Source organism: Podarcis tiliguerta (assembly GCF_965153285.1).
Source record: "Podarcis tiliguerta genome assembly, chromosome: 17".
Taxonomy (NCBI): domain Eukaryota; kingdom Metazoa; phylum Chordata; class Lepidosauria; order Squamata; family Lacertidae; genus Podarcis; species Podarcis tiliguerta.
This window is the reverse complement of record NC_139550.1, coordinates 40,064,552-40,084,893: the sequence shown is the minus strand read 5'-3', so window position 1 is coordinate 40,084,893 and position 20,342 is coordinate 40,064,552. Positions and strand designations below refer to the sequence as shown.

Sequence of the window (20,342 nt, the reverse complement as noted above, 5' to 3'; positions counted from 1 at the left end):
ACTGCAAGAAGATCAAACGCATCCATTCTGAAGGAAATCAGCCCTGAGTGCTCACTGGAAGGACAGATCCTGAAGCTGAGGCTCCAATACTTTGGCCACCTCATGAGAAGAGAAGACTCCCTGGAAAAGACCCTGATGCTGGGAAAGATGGAGGGCACAAGGAGAAGGGGAAGACAGAGGACGAGATGGTTAGACAGTGTTCTCGAAGCTACAAACATGAGTCTGACCAAATTGCGGGTGGCAGTGAAAGACAGGAGTGCCTGGCGTGCTCTGGTCCATGGGGTCACGAAGAGTCGGACATGACTGAACGACTAAACAACAACAAAGGAGTCTCATAGCGGCTAACATTCTCCTTTCCCTTCCTCCCCCACAACAAACACTCTGTGAGGTGAGTGGGGCTGAGAGACTTCAGAGAAGTGTGACTAGCCCAAGGTCACCCAGCAGCTGCATGTGGAGGAGCGGGGAAGCAAACCTGGTTCACCAGATTATGAGTCCACTGCTCTTAACCACTACACCAACTGGCTCTCTAGGAGAGATCACCAGGGGGTTTGGGCTGGGTGTTCATCAGTATGCAGATGATACCCAGCTCTACCTCTCTTTTAAAGCAGAACCAGTGAAGGCAGTGAATGTCCTGTATGAGTGTCTGGAGGCGGTTGGAGGATGGGTGGTGGCTAATGGATTGAGGTTGAATCCTGACAAGACAGAAGTACTGTTTTGGGGGGGACAGGGGGCAGGCTGGTGTGAAGGACTCCCCGGCCCTGAATGGGGTAACTTTGCCCCTGAAGGACCAGGTGCGCAGCCTGGGAATCATTTTGCACTCACAGCTGTCTTTGGAGGTGCAGGTCAATTCTGTGTCCAGGGCAGCTGTCTACCAGCTCCATTTGGAACACCGGCTGAGACCCTACCTGCCTGCAGACTGTCTCACCAGAGTGGTGCATGCTCTGGTTATCTCCCACTTGGACTACTGCAATGCGCTCTACATGGGGCTACCTTTAAAGGTGACCCAGAAACTACAATTAATCCAAAATGCAGCAGCTAGACTTGGGACTGGAAGTGGCTGCCGAGACCATATAACACCAGTCCTGAAGGACCTACACTGGCTCCCATTATGTTTCCGAGCACAATTCAGAGTGTTGGTGCTGACCTTTAAAGCCTTAAACAGTGTTGGCTCCGTATACCTGAAGGAGCGTCTCCTCCCCCATCGCTCAGCCAGGACTGAGGTCCTCCTCCGAGGGCCTTCTGGTGATTCCCTCACTGCAAGAAACAAAGTTACAGGCAACCAGCCAGAGGGCCTTCTCAGTCATGGCGCCCACCCTGTGGAAAGCCCTCCCATCAGATATCAAGGAGATAACTACACAACTTTTAGAAGACATCTGAAGGCAGACCTGCTCAGGGAAGTTTTTAATGTTTGATGTTGTATTGTGTTTTAATTTTCTGGAGGCCACCCAGAGTGGCTGGGGAAGCCCAGCAAGATGGGTAGGGTATAAATAATAAAATGATTAGGATTATGATTATGATTATCCTAGGGATGCGGGCAGCACTGTGGGTTAAACCACAGAGCCTAGGGCTTGCCGATTAGAAGGTCAGCGGTTCAAATCACCACGACAGGGTGAGTTCCCGTTGCTCGGTCCCTGCTCCTGCCAACCTAGCAGTTCGAAAGCACGTCAAAGTGCAAGTAGATAAATAGGTACTGCTCTGGCGGGAAGGTAAACGGCGTTTCCATGAGCTGCTCTGGTTCACCAGAAGCAGCTTAGTCATGCTGGCCACATGACCCGGAAGCTGTACGCCGGCTCCCTCGGCCAGTAAAGCAAGATGAGCGCCGCAACCCCAGAGTCGGCCACGACTGGACCTATGGTCAGGGTTCCCTTTACCTTTATGATTATCCTTGAAGTGCAGGCTTCCGGTTGGTCGCCCAGTAATGGCAGTCAGGAGCTCTTTCGGCTGAAAGAGCCCCAGCGCTTTGAAGTTGGGGAGACCACGAGAGTGTCGTGGTTCCCCATTAAAAACCTCAGATTGGGCGTTCTGAGGACCTGATGTTCCGGCGGGTGCCTTCCAGCGACTCCCCTGCTCCCCGGTAAGCTCAAAGCAGCGAAGCTCCGAGACTGGCAATCGTGAGTGGCCAATTCCTTCACAAAGAAAGATTTAAAAATTCAGAACTGTAAGTAACTACAAAATTAATTTGGAAAAAATTTGGAAGAAGAGGGAGACTTAAAAACTGAGGTCGGTCCCCTTTTGTTGGAGTAGGTGAGAATCGGCGTACAAAGACTGAAGCCTTTAAGAAGCGAAAAACTTTTGAAACTTTGCAAGCAATCTTGCTCCCCCTCCTCCAGGGAAGAGGGGGTGTTTGTGTCTAGGAAATTATTTTAGGAAGACAGTGAATACGAGAGAGCCTTCCCCATTCTGCAGCGGACCACCCAGGAAGGAAGACTTGTCTCCATTGTGACATCACAATGGAAGAGGAAACATTCAATCTCCGTTTCCACTGACTTTGTTACAAACTTTCCTGTGCTGCCTGTCTACACCTTAAATTGACTAAAAAGTGTCCTCCTCCCTCAGATTAAAGGGGAGTTTTGGAGAATTTTCTCTTTGCCATCCTGGTTTTTGGTATTCAGTTTGTTTGAGAGAACAGGGACGCTGCCTCTGGGCCGGCTGCAGTGGGACTGGTGGAGAGAAACTGTTTTTCTCCTCCACTGCGCCAGACTGTGGGACTGACCTTGACATTCCTAAGCTATTATGAGTTCAGAAAAAGTAAGACGTGGCTCTAAAGCCCAGCAATTTGAGGAGTCGGTGATGTCAATATTGAGTGACATTAGAGAAGGTTTAAATCGCAGTACAGCAAGCATTGAAAAATTGGATAAAAGGATTGAACTTTTAAGCACTGACTTAAAGGAAGTGAAAGATGAGAGAACCACGCATGATACAAGGTTGGCCAGATTTGGAATGGTTGCAATATAGAATCATAGAGTTGGAAGAGACCACAAGGGCCATCGAGTCCAACCCCCTGCCAAGCAGAAAACACCATCAGAGCCCTCCTGACATATGGTTGTCAAGCCTCTGCTTAAAGACCTCCAAAGAAGGAGACTCCACCACACTCCTTGGCAGCAAATTCCACTGTCGAACAGCTCTTACTGTCAGGAAGTTCTTCCTAATGTTTAGGTGGAATCTTCTTTCTTGTAGTTTGGATCCATTGCTCCGTGTCCGCTTCTCTGGAGCAGCAGAAAACAACCTTTCTCCCTCCTCTATGTGACATCCTTTTATATATTTGAACATGGCTATCATATCACCCCTTAACCTCCTCTTCTCCAGGCTAAACATGCCCAGCTCCCTTAGCCGTTCCTCATAAGACATCGTTTCCAGGCCTTTGACCATTTTGGTTGCCCTCCTCTGGACACGTTCCAGTTTGTCAGTGTCCTTCTTGAACTGTGGTGCCCAGAACTGGACACAGTACTCCAGGTGAGGTCTGACCAGAGCAGAATACAGTGGCACTATAACTTCCCTTGATCTAGATGCTATACTCCTATTGATGCAGCCCAGAATTGCATTGGCTTTTTTAGCTGCCGCGTCACACTGTTCATCTTGTTTGTTTTGGCCCAGTTCTCTAATCTGTCAAGGTCGTTTTGAAGTGTGATCCTGTCCTCTGGGGTGTTAGCCACCCCTCCCAGTTTGGTGTCATCTGCAAATTTGATCAGGATGCCCTTGAGTCCATCATCCAAGTCGTTGATAAAGATGTTGAATAAGACCGGGCCCAAGACAGAACCCTGTGGCACCCCACTAGTCACTCTTCTGAAAATGCTCATGCAATTGCCTTTCTCCAGTTGAAGGAAAAAGAATCGCATTTGAGATTGGGGGGGGGGGTCTTTTTCTGGAAGAGGAAAAACTCAAGGAGTCTTTGATAGGCTTTTTTGTGGAGTGTTGGGACCTGAAAAAAGAGGAAGTGGAAGCTTGGATAGAGAAAGCTTATAGATTCAGTCCCAAAAAGGACACTAAAATAACTTATGACTGTATAGTGGTTTTTAAGACCAAGGAGCAAAGAGATATTATTTTGGGTCACCACTACAAAGAAGGCCTAAAAATCCAGGACAAATCTGTGGTGCTCTTTAAAGAGATCCCATGCCAATTTTTGAACCTGAGATTCCAATATACGGATTTGACAAACATCTTGAGGAGGAAGAACATTTTTTTCAGGTGGGAATTCTCAGAGGGCCTATCCTTCAAATTTGAAGGAGGAAAGCAAAAGATAAAGACCATTGGAGGTAAGGACAGATTTCTACAAAAACACTCGGTGGAACTTGGATTACAAAGCCCACAGCTGTCAGGAGCGGAGGCAGCATCCTCTTAATTTGGCATTATGGCGTTGAGAATTTGTTCATGGAATGTAAATGGTTTGAACTCTCCTCAAAAAAGGAGGCAAGTTTATCATGTTTTGGAAAAACAGAATATGGACATAATTTGTTTACAGGAAACCCACATTATAAGACTACATAGAAAAATGCTAATAAACAAAAGATTGGGACAAGAATTTATTTCTTCTGACAAAGTAAAAAAAGAGGAGTGGTTTTCTATATCAAGGAAGAATGGAATCCAAAATTGGCTTTTAAAGATGAGGAAGGAAGACAAAAAACGGTTTTGCTTCTGAAAAATCCAAGTTGGAGACGGAGTTGTTGGATTCTAAAGTTAAAAATCTGTCTAAAATGTATGTTACTGTTGGAGTGGCATACAAAGGATGAACAAGTCACATCAGTAATGATAGATTGGGCAAGAGATGTAGTACATAACATAATGTTTGAGGATTGGGAAAGATTGTGGAAGAAAGGGGTTAAGTTCACTGCATGTATAATGTTAAAGGAGAATATAATGAAAATGATGTACAGATGGTATTTGACCCCTGTTAAATTAGCAAAGATTTATCATAACTGGAAATGTAAAGAAAAAGAAGGTACTTTTTATCACATGTGGTGGACCTGCCCCAAGGTGAAAGACTTCTGGGGAAAGATTTATAATGAATTGAAAAAAATGTTGAAATATCCATTTATAAAGAAGCCAGAGGCCTTTCTTCTTGGAATAACAGGTATGGAATTGCCCAAGAAAGATGTTAAATTATTTTTGTATGCCACAACTGCTGCTCGAATATTACTAGCTAAGAAGTGGAAAACGCAAGAAATACCAACCGTGGAAGAATGGCAGATGAAGATGATGGACTTTTCGGAGCTAGCCAACCTGACCGGAAGAGTCCGCGACCAGAATGTGGAGGAGTATCAGGAAGAAATTTAATGACTAAATACATCAAGTTAAATTAATTGGGAAAAGTTTACAATTACCAGCTAGGCCTAGGATTTAAATAAGTAGTGTGAGGAATTATTATGTTTAATGCTGAATTGGGAAAAAAGACTAATGTTAAGTGATTAAGTTAAGATTTTAAGAACTTTGATTTGGAAAACTGTTAAAGTCATATACATTGAAATTCAACTAAGGGGATACGAGGAAGTCACTTAACAATGTTAAGAAGATTATTTCTAATAAGGTTATGATTTATGTTTGTCTGTTTATTTGTTAGCGTTTTTTTTATTATTATTTTGTGGAAAATCAATAAAAATTTTGAAGAAAAAAAATGAAGTATATACCTTCCTATGCGCCCTTTGCAGTATCAGACTTGATTGATTACCCACATCCACTGGTTCATACACTTCCATGTTTTTCTCCTTAAACTATTGCCCTTCTGTGTGTCTGAAGGTTTCCAGTTTTGGCCTCTCAGCAATTTCATCTTCTTAAGTTGATGTTTTGGGCACCTGTGTATCACCTGTGGTGGGGATGGAGGCAGACAGGCAGTTGGGGTTGAATATAGTAGAAATAGCATGCAGTGCAAAGAAGCCTTTCCCTAAGGATGGAAGCTGCATGGCTTTGGCAGGAGATGATTACTGGTGCCAAAGACAAATAAGAACTGTCATTATTATTATTATTATTATTATTATTACGCTTATTGCTTCAGGCTTTCTTTATTGCTGTTTATATTTGGTTTTAATGTTTTTTGTTATTTCTGTTTTTATTATGTAAGCCACTCTGAGAGCTGTCTGTGTAAAACACAACAAGTATTAATAGTAATAATTGTAGTTTTTGTTTATTGTAAGCTGCCCAGAGGACTTTTTATGGGGCAGCAAAAAAAGGAGGAGAAATTACTGGCCTGTGTATGTTAGCTGACCATAGGAGCAGCTTCTTGGCTTGCTCAGAACAAGGACCTGTTTTTTCCACCCTTGCTGGCTGACTGTTTGCATCTTTCCCTTCCAGAACCCAGATTACCACGGCTTTGACCCAGATCCCGTCGTTGACGTCTGGAGCATGCGCGTAGCCTTCTTTTTTGGCATATCCATTACCATTGTATTGGGCTCCACCTTCGTGTGCTATCTGCCGGACTACGGGTAAGGTCCGTTTGGGAAACATTGCTCCAAGCTGTGCTGAGACTTGCAGGCTTTTCATCCCTCACACAGAGACTCAGGGCAGCCCACTCATGAGGCAAGATGAGGCAACCACCTCGGGCAGCAGGATCCACCAGGGCAGCAGATCTGACACCCAAGGAATGCATTGGTAAGGCTGCTGCCACGGTGGCAGTGCCAGCTGCTGTGTGCTCCCTGGAGGCCGGATCTGCTGCCTCCTCAGCAGCCTTCCACCATGCAGTCTCTCCGCGAATAGGAAGCACTGCTGGTCTCATCCCACCCCTGGGGAGGAAAGCGTGGTGGCTGCCCTCCAGAGTCTTCTGGGCTCTGCTCCCACTTGGCATGATTCAGAGCATCGCCCCACCCTGCAACAGCCTTTGTTTCTCACTTCAGCCATTGAGCGAGGTTGATTTGATTCCCCGCCCTTGTTTGCCTCAGGCACCAACATGTCTTGAGCCATTCCTGCAGAGATTCTTTGGTCCAAATGTTTTGGAGCAGGGCAGGGCAGCCAGTATCATCACTAGCACAGCAACTCCTCTGCTTCTGACCTGTAGCTTCCCCATAAGTCCATTCATTTCCTGAAGCACATTCTGGATCTCCCAACCCCTTCCTCTCATCCTGCTTCCTCATGAAGGGATCCACCCCTTCTGTCCCTGTTTTCAGACTCCTTCTGATCTTCGGTCTCAGTTTTGACCAAACATTTCCCTTTTGTTGTTGCTGTTGTTATTTTATTTCAAATTGGACAAGGAAAGGAAAAAGAAAAAAGAAGATAAATGACAATTTTAAAAAGAAACGGGAATAATAATATTACACAAATAATGCTAATAATAACAGTAGACCACCATCAGTTCACATTGCTGATACAATGACTGTCAGTACACAAATCTTAAATTAAACATATAAATTAATATAAGCCCTCTAGAATTCCAAATCAGTATCCCGGCGAACTTTATGCCCATATGAAATATGTTCAAATGTAGTCAGGAGAATGAGGCCCCCAGAACATTATGTAATAGGTGTTGGGTATGTCTCCTCTGCGGCTCAAGGTAGACATTCCTTAGCCACCATAAGGGCTCACAAAAATCCACTTTTGTTGCCCATACATTAATCCCCAATCTACAAGGATTTGTTTTAAGAGTACACAAACATCAAGGATTTTGCTAGTACAAAATTAATGCAAGTAACATCTTCAAACCAAAAGGAGTATATCTATCATTTCCCTTCCCAATAACACAAGTGTTTTCTGTGCTGGGAAGGAATAAGCCTATAAGAATCCATCTCAGTACTTGCAGTTAGTCAGAGAAGAGGGGCCAGGGGCCAGGCTTACCTGAAGAGGAAACCTTTTGTCTTGTTTCCTTCTAAACCTTTCTTTTACACATATCAGCACCAGATCACAGATGTTTATCTTAGCCCTGTATTGTGCATTCTCCACCTCCTTTCCAGAGGCAAAATTCTCACGCTAGAAGTCCAGTAGCCCAGGGAGAGAAGTGTCAGTGATGAACAAATATAACAATATTCTGCCATTCAGATCTTGAAGAATGTAAATCCTCTTTTAGTAAGTTTTGGATACGTTGCAGGGTGTACACATGTAATGGTGATGCAAAGCCAACTCTCTGAGGTGCACCAAATATTTATTGAACAAGAGCGTCTACAGTTCCATCATATGTTGGGCTCTTTAGCCGGGGGGGGGGGGACATCTCAGGGGAGATGAACAGAATCTTCATTAAAATGTTACAGAAGAGATGAACTGTGCCATACCTATGTGGGTGAAGGTGTTCCTGCAGATAACCAAGTTCCATGTTGTTTAAGTTTTATAAATCCAGCAGCGAAACCTTCAGCCTTGCGCCTGGTAGCAAATAGGCAGCCCTGCACCCAGACATTAGCTCAGGGCTTTCTTGGCCACACCTAACTCAGCGGTCACCCATCTAAATGAGACTTGCCTTCAGATCTCCCTGGAAAGGGTTTTTTTCTCTTGGTGTGGTTGTTCTTGAGCTTTCTCAGTCTTTCTGTTACTGTGCAGTTAAACCATTTGGGCATATTTAAGTCATCTTGTAGTGCATGTGTATTTTCCTACTTCAAGAGGCAGGATTTTGTTAGAACTGTACAAGATGGAGTATTAGAACATTTGTACCTCTAGATGTGACTAACCTCCTATAATTTAATGAGAGCTTTATTTTATTTTAAGGTATTTCCCTGAAGAAAGACTGTGCAGCCTTTTGGACATTTTTGTGATTCAATAAATCTTCCATTCACCTCTAACGGTCTGCTTTGCAACAGTGTTTTGGAGCAGTCTCCCTTCATTTTTGTACCCTTTTTATGGTGAGGCAGAGATCTTGCTTTGAGGAGCTCAGAGGGAAAGGTTTAGGAAAGAGATGGAGGGAATTAGAGGGAAATAATCAAAAGCCCAGAGTTTGCTGCTTGTGGGAGGTCTAAGATCCTTGGGAGATGTAGGTGGATTTGACTGCCTGAGGGTCCTATATGCTCTGTGCCCATAGCTGCCCTCTTGATCCCTCTCTGAAGTGGCTTCTGGAGAGTCTATTCCAATGAAATGTTGCCTTGCAGAATTGCCTCTGGCACTGAGGCAGCTTTGCCCTGGCAGCAATCTCCCTAGGTCTTGAGTATGAAGAAGGCAGCAACTGTTAGCTGGGAGGGCTGCAAAGCTAGGAAGGAATTTGTGAGGTTTCTGGACCTAATCCCCTTCCTTGTACATGATCCTCAACAAGTTTGTGCAGGCTTAACATCTCAGAACACCGGTGGATTCATCCAGTACATTGCCACTTCCTCTTGGTGTTATTCTTGGGGGTCGGGGGAGAACACAGAAAGCTTTGCCACTAAATCTGACTGATTAAATGTTATTGCACAACACATAGGCACCCCAAAGTAGGATAGGCCTTCTGCTTCCCAGATTGGCACAGGCGAAATTCCTCTTGCCCTCCTCTGCATGCCAGGCTTTCCACCACAACCATCCCAAGGTGGAAGCAGCTCCTCTTGGGCTTCTCTCACCCTGGCCATGACTGGGGGAGCCACAGTGGGTGCTTCTCCCTGCAAAGCTAGAGTGGCCAAGAAACAGCTGTAATAGGAAAGCCACTTTTACTGAGAGTGGGGGTCCTTCCCTCAGCTTTACAAGGAAAGAACATGTTGCAAGAGGAAACAAAAGGGGGAAAGGCTACGAGAGAGATGCTGTAGTCATTATTTTAGGGTGGGAAGCTAGCAAACTTCTTTCCCTCCTCCCTCTTAGGACCCTGGATAGTAGAGGAAAATGGGCCTTCTAGGAGAAGGGAGGTGTATTGAGGACTAGACGCTTCCCTTCCCATGCCAACTAAAATACCCTCCTGGACTTAAGTCTAGTTTCTGGACTGGAAGCCATTTCCCTCAATAATTAGGAAGGTGAAAAATTGTTGTGGGTTCAGAAGGTCTGGTTGGGAAGGAGTTAGGGTGGTGATTGGAGGATGGAATATCCCTGCTAATTGGCTGCATATTCTGAATGGAGCCCCCCTCCTCCCACAACAACATTGTCCTCGCTGCATTTGTATGTGTGTGAGAATAATCGGGACCAAGTGACCTTAGGAGGGGTAACCTGAGCCAGTAGTTAATGAGTGCTCTTGGCTTTTTTGGTTATTTTTATCATGTCCTATCCGGGGAGTTTAGGGCAGCTAATGCCTCTGAATGATACAGAAGGGCTTTGTGGCTTGCAAAGGGCTCTTAGTAGAAACCAACTACCGTATTTTTCGCCCCATAGGACGCACTTTTTCCCCTCCAAAAATGAAGGGGAAATGTGTGTGCGTCCTATGGGGCGAATGCAGGCTTTCGCTGAAGCCTGGAGAGCGAGAGGCATCGGTGTGCACCGACCCCTCTTGCTCTCCAGTCTTCAGGAAGCTATCCGCAAGCCTTGCAAGCCCTGTGGGAGTTCCCACGGGCTCACAAGGCTTGCGGGCAGCAGCCTGCCGCCCGAAGCACGGGGAGCCCTCCGGAGGACTCCCCGTGCTTTGGGCGAGTGTCCGCAAGCCTTGCGCACCCGACGGGAGGTCCCGCCGAGCGCGCGAGGCTTGGGGCGGCAGACTGCCGCCCAAAGCACGGGGAGCCCTCCGGAGGACTCCCCGTGCTTTGGGTGAGTGTCCGCAAGCCTTGCGCACCCGACGGGAGGTCCCGCCGAGCGTGCGAGGCTTGGGGCGGCAGCCTGCCGCCCAAAGCACGGGGAGCCCTCCGGAGGACTCCCCGTGCTTTGGGCGAGTGTCCGCAAGCCTTGCGCACCCGACGGGAGGTCCCGCCGAGCGCGCGAGGCTTGGGGCGGCAGCCTGCCGCCCGAAGCATGGGGAGCCCTCCGGAGGACTCCCCGTGCTTCGGGCTAGTGTCGGTAAGCCTTGCGCGCCTGGCGGGAGGTCCTGCCGGGCGCGCGAGGCTTGGGGCAGCACCCTGCCTCCCGAAGCACGGGGAGCCCTCCAGAGGGCTCCCCTTGCTTCTGGCGGGTGTCCGCAAGACTTGGGGCGGCAGCTGCAGCTGGGGGGGGGGGATATAATTTTTTTTTTATTCATTTCCCCCCCCCAAAAAAACGAGGTGCGTCCTATGGGCCGGTGCGCCCTATAGGACGAAAAATACGGTAGATAAATGGTAAGAGGAGAACTAGGAAATATTATAAAATAATGTTGGGGTGTATTGCTAATATAAAGTGGTATAGAAAGAAGGAGAAGAGAAAAAGGAAAAAGAATGTGGGTGTTTCAGAGGAAGGAGTGGGGAAACTCAGTCCTGGGGGCCACTATCTCTATATTCTGGGCACCACAGTTCAAGAAGGACACTGACAAACTAGAACGTGTACAGAGGAGGGCAACCAAAATGGTCAAAGGCCTGGAAACAATGCCTTATGAGGATCGGCTAAGGGAGCTGGGCATGTTTAGCCTGGAGAAGAGGAGGTTAAGGGGTGATATGATAGCCATGTTCAAATATATAAAAGGATGTCACATAGAGGAGGGAGAAAGGTTGTTTTCTGCTGCTCCAGAGAAGCGGACACGGAGCAATGGATCCAAACTACAAGAAAGAAGATTCCACCTAAACATTAGGAAGAACTTCCTGACAGTAAGAGCTGTTCGACAGTGGAATTTGCTGCCAAGGAGTGTGGTGGAGTCTCCTTCTTTGGAGGTCTTTAAGCAGAGGCTTGACAACCATATGTCAGGAGTGCTCTGATGGTGTTTCCTGCTTGGCAGGGGGTTGGACTCGATGACCCTTGTGGTCTCTTCCAACTCTATGATTCTATTCTATTCTATGATCTCAACTGGCTATACCTCTGCTCCCCAGGCCACACCCTTCACTGGGACCCTGGATTTCTGCCAAAATCCCAGGTGTTTCTGCCTGGCTGCAATGTGTCCTTGAGCATCTACCATGCAACAATGAAGTGTCCATTCTTTGCTCAGCTTACCTTTGCCTGTCACCATCGCTCTTGCAAGGTTGCTCAGCAGGGACTGCAGCCCCCAGTTGGAGTCAAAGGGACGTGGCTTGCTTGGAACAGTGTGTGTTTGTAAGCTGGCCTGCCCTCGCTTCTGCCCTTTCCTCCTATGTTGGCAGGTAGGCTGGTACAGATGGGATGTTCTTGCTCTCACAACCATGGTTAAAAGAATGGCGCAGGCTGCAGGAGCAGTGCTCGCTCTCCCGTCTTGGGTGCGAACCCCTCCAGCCCACTTTTAAACCAAAGCAAAGTGTTCCATTGGCATCAATATGATCCACCACCAGGAGCCAGTGAAGCCGTTGTAGTGGTAAGTGTGCTAGACTACGATTCAGCCTCCCTGGGTGGCCAGTTGCTGTCTTTCAGCCTAGACTAGCTTCTTCTGAGGGTACAATGAGTGGGACAGATGAAACAGGTATACCACCTTGACTAGAGGGCTCCTGTTTAACTGTGGCTAACTGGTGTAGATGTAACATCTGAATCAGGCTGGAGGGGAGAAAGCCCACAGTCCTGGAGCCTCTTAACCAAAAGTGTTACATCTGCCCCAACCCATACTAAGTGCTTCTCAAGAACAACAACCTGCAAATCAAATTCTACATCTAGAAGACACAGGCCCTCTAATGATAATTTTAAAATGATATGTCTACAAGTAGTTTTTCATAATATATTCTGCTTTCTGATTGAGTTTTTCAGCTCAGTTTTGTTTTTGTTTTGTAAGGAAGGTAGATGGCTGGGTTGGGTGAGCTGAGCAGTGAGAGAAATGCACCTCCACCCTGCTGAAGCTTTTTCTCATCCTTTGCGAGGTATTTCCTGCACACTTCAGGTGTTTTCTCTGTGATAATGAGGGCTAGAAAAATAGTTTTTCTTCTAGGGAAGCTGCATTTCTCAGGATGCTGGATGAATAATGGGTTATACTTGCTTGTGAGTCAAAGTGAGGTTTTTGGGATATGTGCAGCCATGCTCATGGGAGGCAGGGAGAGCAGAAAATGGGAGGGAAGCCCCTTGGAAATCTGGTTAGAGCACCAGGCTGTGCCTGAATGGCAGCTGGTGGGTGGTCCAACATCCACGACAAGCTTTCCTCTCCCTCTGTGCCTCCAGACTCCATCTATCTCCCTTTATCTCCAGCCATTGGGCCACGCTGGCTGGGGCTGATGGGAACTGGAGCCCAACAGCCTGGGACAGACACAGGTCCCCCACCCTGGTTTTAAAGGCATTAGCCATGGCCTGTGCAAGAGCACCCAGCCCTTCTCCCCTTCTCCATCCCCAGCAGCCCTCCCAGCCTGGCCCTGGCTTTGCGAAAGGGTTTGTTTCCAGACAGGGCAGGCTATTTAGAGGGCGAGTTGAGGAAATTCACCGCTGCTCAAGAGCCACTAGAAGTAATTTTGGCAGTGCACTAGCTGGAGCTAGGTGTGCGCGTGTATATTTAGCTTATGGGATATAGATAGAGCCGAGGCCCAGAGCCGGGAGCCGTGCTGTTTTGGCTGGCAAGGAGGGGCAGGTTACAGCCTGGCTCTCTCTGCTGCTGACGCACATCGAACCTTCTGATCAGAAGCGGCTTGCGCAGCTCCTGCTCCCATCCGTTCTGGCTCTGCAAAAGACCCTGTAGAGGAGCATTGCTAATGAGCAAGGCTTTGCCCCCAGCTTTTGAGCTGAGATGGGAACCCAGGAGTCCTGATGTGCAGCTTCCTCCTTCTCATCTTCTGAGACAACACATTCCTCTTACAGCTAAGACTAGAGCCCGTCTCTTTGTCTCCTTCCCATCTGCTTCCAGTTCTCCTAAACATTGTCGATTTGAGTTGTCCTGTGTTACTAAGGAATGGGGCTGGAGGGCTCCTGTTGGGCAAACAGACAGGTGAACTGGGAGTTGAAAGGGCAAGGGTGGGTTGCCTGCAAAGCTGTACACTGAGAGCGATGTAGAGGTGTGGTCAGGGAACGTATTCCATGGTTTGTACTGCAGCACTGCACAAATTGGAACTGGGTGCAGAATTCAGCATTTAGAGAATGCAGAGCTTTCTGGGTACTGGAAACACTGGAACTGGGGGAGGCGGTGGGCTCCCGTGGCAGACGGAGGGGGGTGCTTAATTCTTCCCTTGCTTTGCTGGGCTTTTCTCTCTGCCATCCCCCACTACTCAAGTGGCTTTCCCACCACTACCAGATATGTGACAGGCTCATCAAGGTGAGAGAAGCAGCACAGGAGAGGGAGGCCCAGAAGGACAAAGGGGAGGGGAGTAGAAGCCCCTTTCTGCTTCCCTGAAAAAACCTGGTTGCTCCCACCATTACTGTATACATCACAAGTCCTGTCTTTGCCTTCATGGTGTTTCACCCACAGCTGCTGCAAATCAGACCCCAGGAACCACAGGAAGACCAAGACTTAGCAGGCAGAGTATATTTGGTGTAATTCTGAGCAAACAGCACCTGTCCTGTTTGTCAGACACAGTTTCTATTCAGTACTCACAGAGTTGGTTACTACCCATACCAGGTACTCTGCACTAACTCTGAATCAATGCAATCATTTTAAGGGAAAGACAAATGAAGATGGGTTTTTGCGGGGGGCAGGGGTAAAGCAATGTGATGTATTCATACTCCATACACCCTGTGGTAATGGACTTTTATTAGAAAATACTGGCTTCCATTTCCTGGAAAAATGGGGACTAGAAACTTGTGTTAAAAAACAAACCTTGAAGGCTAGAATTCTTGGAAATAGAATGGAAAAGGGACAAAGTAATCCTTTAGGACCTTCATTTGGTGACTGGCAGTCAATCACAGACACATAGGAGCCTTTCTTCTGGGCACTGACTTCTGTGAAAAATACTGAGTGCACAGTTGAAACCTTTTTTGCCCATTTATTGTAGCGAAAATTCTGAGGCACAGACTTGCAAATTCTCTCTTGCGATGCATTCCTAAACTGTTTAGGGTGACAGCCAAAAATCTGTCATTGTTTGCATCCCTGATTCTCTGAAAGCATCTAGTTATGTTGACTGTGAAAATGCTGGGATAGATGGGCCAATAGTCTGGCTTGCTGCTGCTGCCACCACCTCCACACACACCTCGGAGAAGGCCTAGGTCTGCGGTGTCTTGATTGTGAGTGGTGGGAGCCTGCCTGTCTACTTTTTGTGTTCTGGGGAGGCGCCAAATCACAAGACATAACTCTTCTCTAATTGATGGGGTCTCATTAGCGAGGTCTTTGGGGAGCCTCTAACTCCTGTTGTGGCAGCAGGAGCCTCTGCTTGCTGGAGTTGGGGAGGGGGACATGGGGGAATTGAGCTGACAGCATTTAGGCAGGGGAGAGGACCAGACAGGAGAGGAGAGGAGAGGAGGGCAGTGGAGAAAGATGAAAGCATATTATAATGAGCATCTCAGCTCTTTTGGATATCCTTAGTTATAATTGCAGTCTTAGCACAAAGATCACAGACATCTGCTTTGCCTTTGAAGCAGCCCACTCTTCCCATTTTACAGATGCGGAACTGAGGCTGAGCGTTGAGTGGCTTATGCCCTTTCCAGTTGTATCTGTGGCTGAGTTTGGGACTTGAAAGTGCAGCTTCTCTCCACTCTGCAATGTTGTTCTGCATTGTTCCAGCCACTGGAGTGTTCCTGGACCTCATCTCAACCAGCCACACCCTTTTGCTGTTGTGTGTTTTGCCCCATACTCTGCCTGATTTTGAAGCTGTGGTACACACATAGGCCCCAAACATTGGCAGCAATCGGGCAGGTGGGTGTCAGTGGGCGGGTAAGGTCCATCTTTAGTCTGTTGCTGTTTGAAAGTACCCTTAGGGCCTAGGTTTTCTCCCCCCCCCCCCCGCCTCCCTCCCCTTCTGAAAGTCCAGGGCTGCTTACAGTTTATTTACATTTTATTATATCATCTTATACAGGTGAAACTTGAAAAATTAGAATATCGTGGAAAAGTTCATTTATTTCAGTAATTCAACTTAAAAGGTGAAACTAATATATGAGATAGACTCATGGCATGCAAAGCGAGATATGTCAGTCCTTTACTTGTTATAATTGTGATGATCATGCCATACAGCTAATGAAAACCCCAAATTAACAATCTCAGAAAATTGGAATATTAAATGAAATCAGCAAAACAAGGATTGCAAATAGAGCAATATTGGACCTCTGAGAAGTAGAAGCATGCATATGTACTCAGTGCTTGGTTTGGGCCCCTTTGCATCAATTACTGCCTCAATGTAGCGTGGCATAGATGCTATCAGCCTGTGGCACTGCTGTTATGTTATGGAAGGACAGCCTTTTCCTTCTAGAGTGTTCAGTGTGGCCCGTCCACCAGCTCTACATAATGAGGTTCTGAAAGAAAAGTGAAACTTTTCCACGATATTCTAATTTTTCGAGTTTCACCTGTATTTATGAGCCACCCAGTAACAATGTTATTGGAGTGATGAGCAAATAAAATTGCTTAGCAATTGGAGAAGACAATCAAACACTAAAAGCCAATAACCAAGGCACGAGTACGCCACTCTCTCTTACCCTATCTGCTGGCATAAAAGTACAAGAGCAATCTCGGGAGGCTACTGCTCCCATTTCTATTTCTCTTTTTCTGAAGACTCTTCTTTCTGTAAAGGCATTTCTCCTTTACACGCACACAAAGTCTCCTTGCCTCCACTTCAGACTCCTCCCAGGAAGGAGGGAGAAGGTCTCCCCTCCTACACAGAGAAAGAGCTCTGCTCCCCGGCTTCTCTCCTGCCTGGCCCCTTTCCCTTTCTCTGTGGAGTTGCTGCAGTCCCATTTGTCAGCCAGGGAGCTTCAGATGAAAGCCCGTTTCCAGTCCGTTAATATTCCGCTTAATGAGCTGACAAAGCAGATCCTCTGTGGTTGCGGAGTGGGAAATAATAATTAAACTTACTTTAGGCTGATGCTTTGCATTATTGTCCTCGCTGCAGGTAGTGAGTGGCCATTTATGGGCAACAACCTCCCCTTCCTCTCCTGCCTCCTTCAGGTGGCTGATCAGGTGGTTTCTCTCATGTAAGGGATTGTCCCATAGGAGCGGCACAACATCTGGAGTGCGGGGTGGGGCGAAAGGGAACAGAGAGCAAATTCATTGGTAAATGCACTTTATGGCCCAGGGTTATCAGTCTTGAATGAAACGCTAATGCCACAATAAAGCCTGCTTCTGAGTTCCCCTCCAGTGCCTCTACTAGGAGTGGAGAGTGTACCCTTCCATTCTTACTCCCCCCACTGGATACTCTGACATCAGTCTTTTCTTATGAAGTTGTAGCTATTGACATGCCCATTTGCAGAGGGTGAGAGGAGAGAGACATACAAAGAATGTGGCTCATGGCTGGCTGAAATGCAAAATGGGCACTTAGTCCTGATACTCTGTGGTCTTATTTTGGGGTGGGGGGGACTAAGTGTCTAGTCCTCATGGCTATAGGCAAAAGAACTATTACTTTTGCTTACTAAATGTTTGCCAAAAAAGAGCACTCCTGATGCAGCTTCTATAAGTCACTAAATTTTTGTGCTGCTTCACTTGTCAGTGGCAACCATAAAACCATATTTCTGAAGTTACACAGAACCAGAATACTTTCTGTCCTTTTGATGTATTTTATAAAAATGTTCACAGCCACTCATGAGTATCTGCTCCACTTTTTTCCTTGAAATTTTGCCTCTCCCATTTTGAGATCTCCACAGGGCAATTTCTGTGGCCAAAGAATTGTCAGAAGTGTGGGCCTCTGTTTGGAGAATGTATTCCACTGCAGTGCATAAAACTGCCTGGCTGGTGAGTTTGAGGTTTGCTTGGAGAGGGAGCAACCAAAGCTACCCCCCCCCCAGCCACCTTCCTCAGTGGTCCTGAGTCACACCCCAAATAATTTTGCCTTGCTGGAAATGTGTCCTCCTGTGTGGAGAACAGAAGGGGGGGGGGTGAGCGTCTGCAGAAACGAGTGCTGTGTACCTGAAAGGCAGCATTGATATTTGCTGCTTTGCCCAGTTTGGCCACTGGCATGTGGCTCTCAGAAGTTTGCCCCCAAGGGAACGTGGGCCCTGCACTGAAGAAGATTCCTCACCCATGGAGTAGATGACCCTGTGGGACAGACTGGGGGTGGGGTGGGCATGAGAGTTGCAGGGAGGGAGAAAATCCAACACCAGGAAGACATAGCAGAGGTTTGGCTTTGTAGTCACCCGAGCTTTTGCATGTGAACTAAGGGAGGGGCAAGGGGACACACTAGGAGTTTCGGGCCACATCTTTCTCTCCTCCCCCCCCCCCCCGCCTTTTCCCTGGGCCAGAGTAGTGAGCACCCGCATGCACACATTTTGATCCACTGGGCTGCATACGTGCAGTTGCGCACGAGGACTTTGTGTGCCTGCTTGCCAAAGGGAGGGCCGCTGCTTGCATAGAAAGATGTTTTGGAAGAAGGACAGAGTTCAAAAAGTTTGAGAAATGCTGGCTTAGATGGTAGCTTCACTCCTGCCACTAGACTAGGAAGGAGGGGGTGATGCTGTCGCCATTGCCTCCCTCCTCTTTGCCACTAGAGCAGGGAGAGTTCAAAGAATCCTGCCTTCCTCCCTCTGTTAAATTTGCCTGACTTCATGCTGTCTGTTGGAAGAGGAGATGGAAATAGCAGGGAGGGGCTGCAAACTAGGCCAGGTCCCATTACTGCATTCTGAGCCACCAAAGCAGCTGTCTGGTTTGTGTTTGTGTATGTGGAATCAGCTGCTTGTGTGCATTGGACTTGCCCTTTGCTAAGAGCACTGACTAAGCCTCAGGCAAGAAGCCCCAGAGCAAATGCAAGCAAGGGCCATGCCTGATCAACTGGGTTGACTGGTCTGTGCTGGGTCAGCTGAGGCAGGGGGCAAAAGGTGATTTGTTGGGCAGAGCCATGCCAGTCCACACCTTAATAAGGAAATTGGACTAGGATTGTTCTCTCTCTCTCTCTCTCACTCTCACATGCACACACAGCGATTCTGATGTTTTCACAGGAAGCCCAAAACTGAATAGAGCTGGGCTAAGCAGCAATCTGGAGACTCCTTAATGAAGCACTAATTAAGGCAAGCTGCTTTGCACTTGATCTCAGCACAGTATAATTAATGCTGCAGCTTTGATTGGGTTCACACTCCTAACTCCTTGTGCCAATGTGGTACATCCAGGATATAACAGTCAAACGGCTCTGAGTGCTCCTTGATCAGCTGTGCCTATATGCATTGCTAGAGCAGAACTGGAGAACTTAGTGACTCTGCAGAGGTTGTTGGACTACAACTCCCATCAGCCCCGGCTAACACAGCCAACAGCCAGTGGTGGAGGCACTGGCAGTCCATCAGTATCTGAAGGGGCCACAAGGTTCCCCTTTCTCAGCAGAAAGCATGCTGAGAAATGTGCTGTGGGGCTTGAGCAGTTCTGTAGAAGTGTCATTCAGTATCTGTCTCCCCTAAATATTCTATATGAATCCCATCTCTGATTTGAAGACACGAACAGCCTTGGCCTGTGATGACTTTTCTGTGCTCCAACACATGCTGAACTTTGAGTGGAATTCAGTGTCTAATGCAGAACCTGGCTTCCTAATGAAATGTAGTTTAAGCAAGCTTCTGGTCCTCATCGTCATGCAAATGCTGCACTTTCTCTGCCTCATGGAAAGAGGCTTTGCACCCCGCTTGGCCATCTCGGTCTCTTCCAGGGAAACTGCTCCCCCTGACTTACGTGTCCTTGTGTTTCTACCCCTTCACCTTTCCTCCTTCCAAAGAAATCCAAATTCTGTTGCACCTTGCCTCCCTACCGTCCATCAAGTGGCTGCAGCTGGCCTCTTCCCGTTTTTGCAGCCTGGCTGCTGTCCCCCTCTGGCCCTATTTGGCCCATAGCAGGAGCCAGGTCCCACTACAGTAGAACAGCCTCCCTCGGCCTGGTGCTCTCCAGATGTGGCCAGGCTGCAGCTGCCATCATCCCTGAACATTGGCCACGTTGCAGAGGGCTATGGGGAGAGGAGAGTCCCAAGACCCCACGCTGGGGAAGGTTGGAGTCTAGCGCCCCGTAGCCCTTTCCTGTATTTCCAGGGCACTGTTGACACCTTGCAATAACTTGCTCTGCTTTGGTCTCTCTTTTGTCTCTCCCCCCAGGATGGAAGAGTGGTCTCGTCGAGAAGCTGAACGGAAAATTAAAGAGCGGGAGGCACAGGGGCTGCCTGTGCTTGACTCTAATTATTATGACCCCAGCAAAATTGTGCTGCCTCCAGAGGATGAGGAATAAGTTCCATGATGTCTGCCTGTCTGGCTAAGCTGAGAATAAACTTCCAAGATGATTTGTGTTTACTGCCAGCTTCTCTCTCTCTCTCTCTCTCTCTCTCTCTGGTGGGTTTGGAAAGGGAAAGTTCAGCCACCTAAAAGGGGTGTGTAATCTGAACAGTATAGAGTAGGCCAGGCCAGGCCAGCCACCCCACTCCCTTGTTGTTCTGCTTCAAGGGCGATTGCATTTGCTACATATCCCTGCTGCCATCATCCCAGCTGCTGTGTTGTCGAGATGCTGCATGTGCATGTTGTTA

The 20,342-nt window shown here is 47.6% G+C and overlaps 1 protein-coding gene across 1 annotated transcript in view; it reads left to right on the top strand.

The window, feature by feature from the left end:
* Positions 1-20,102, top strand: part of NDUFB11 (NADH:ubiquinone oxidoreductase subunit B11) — a 50,399-nt gene extending 30,297 nt beyond the window's left edge. Inside the window, exons 2-3 of the mRNA XM_083421192.1 lie at positions 6,283-6,413; positions 19,921-20,102. Of these exons, the coding sequence (XP_083277318.1) occupies positions 6,283-6,413; positions 19,921-20,050 (261 nt within the window). The 3' untranslated portion in view covers positions 20,051-20,102. The remainder of the gene's footprint in view (positions 1-6,282; positions 6,414-19,920) is intronic.
* The last annotated feature ends 240 nt before the right edge of the window (positions 20,103-20,342 follow it).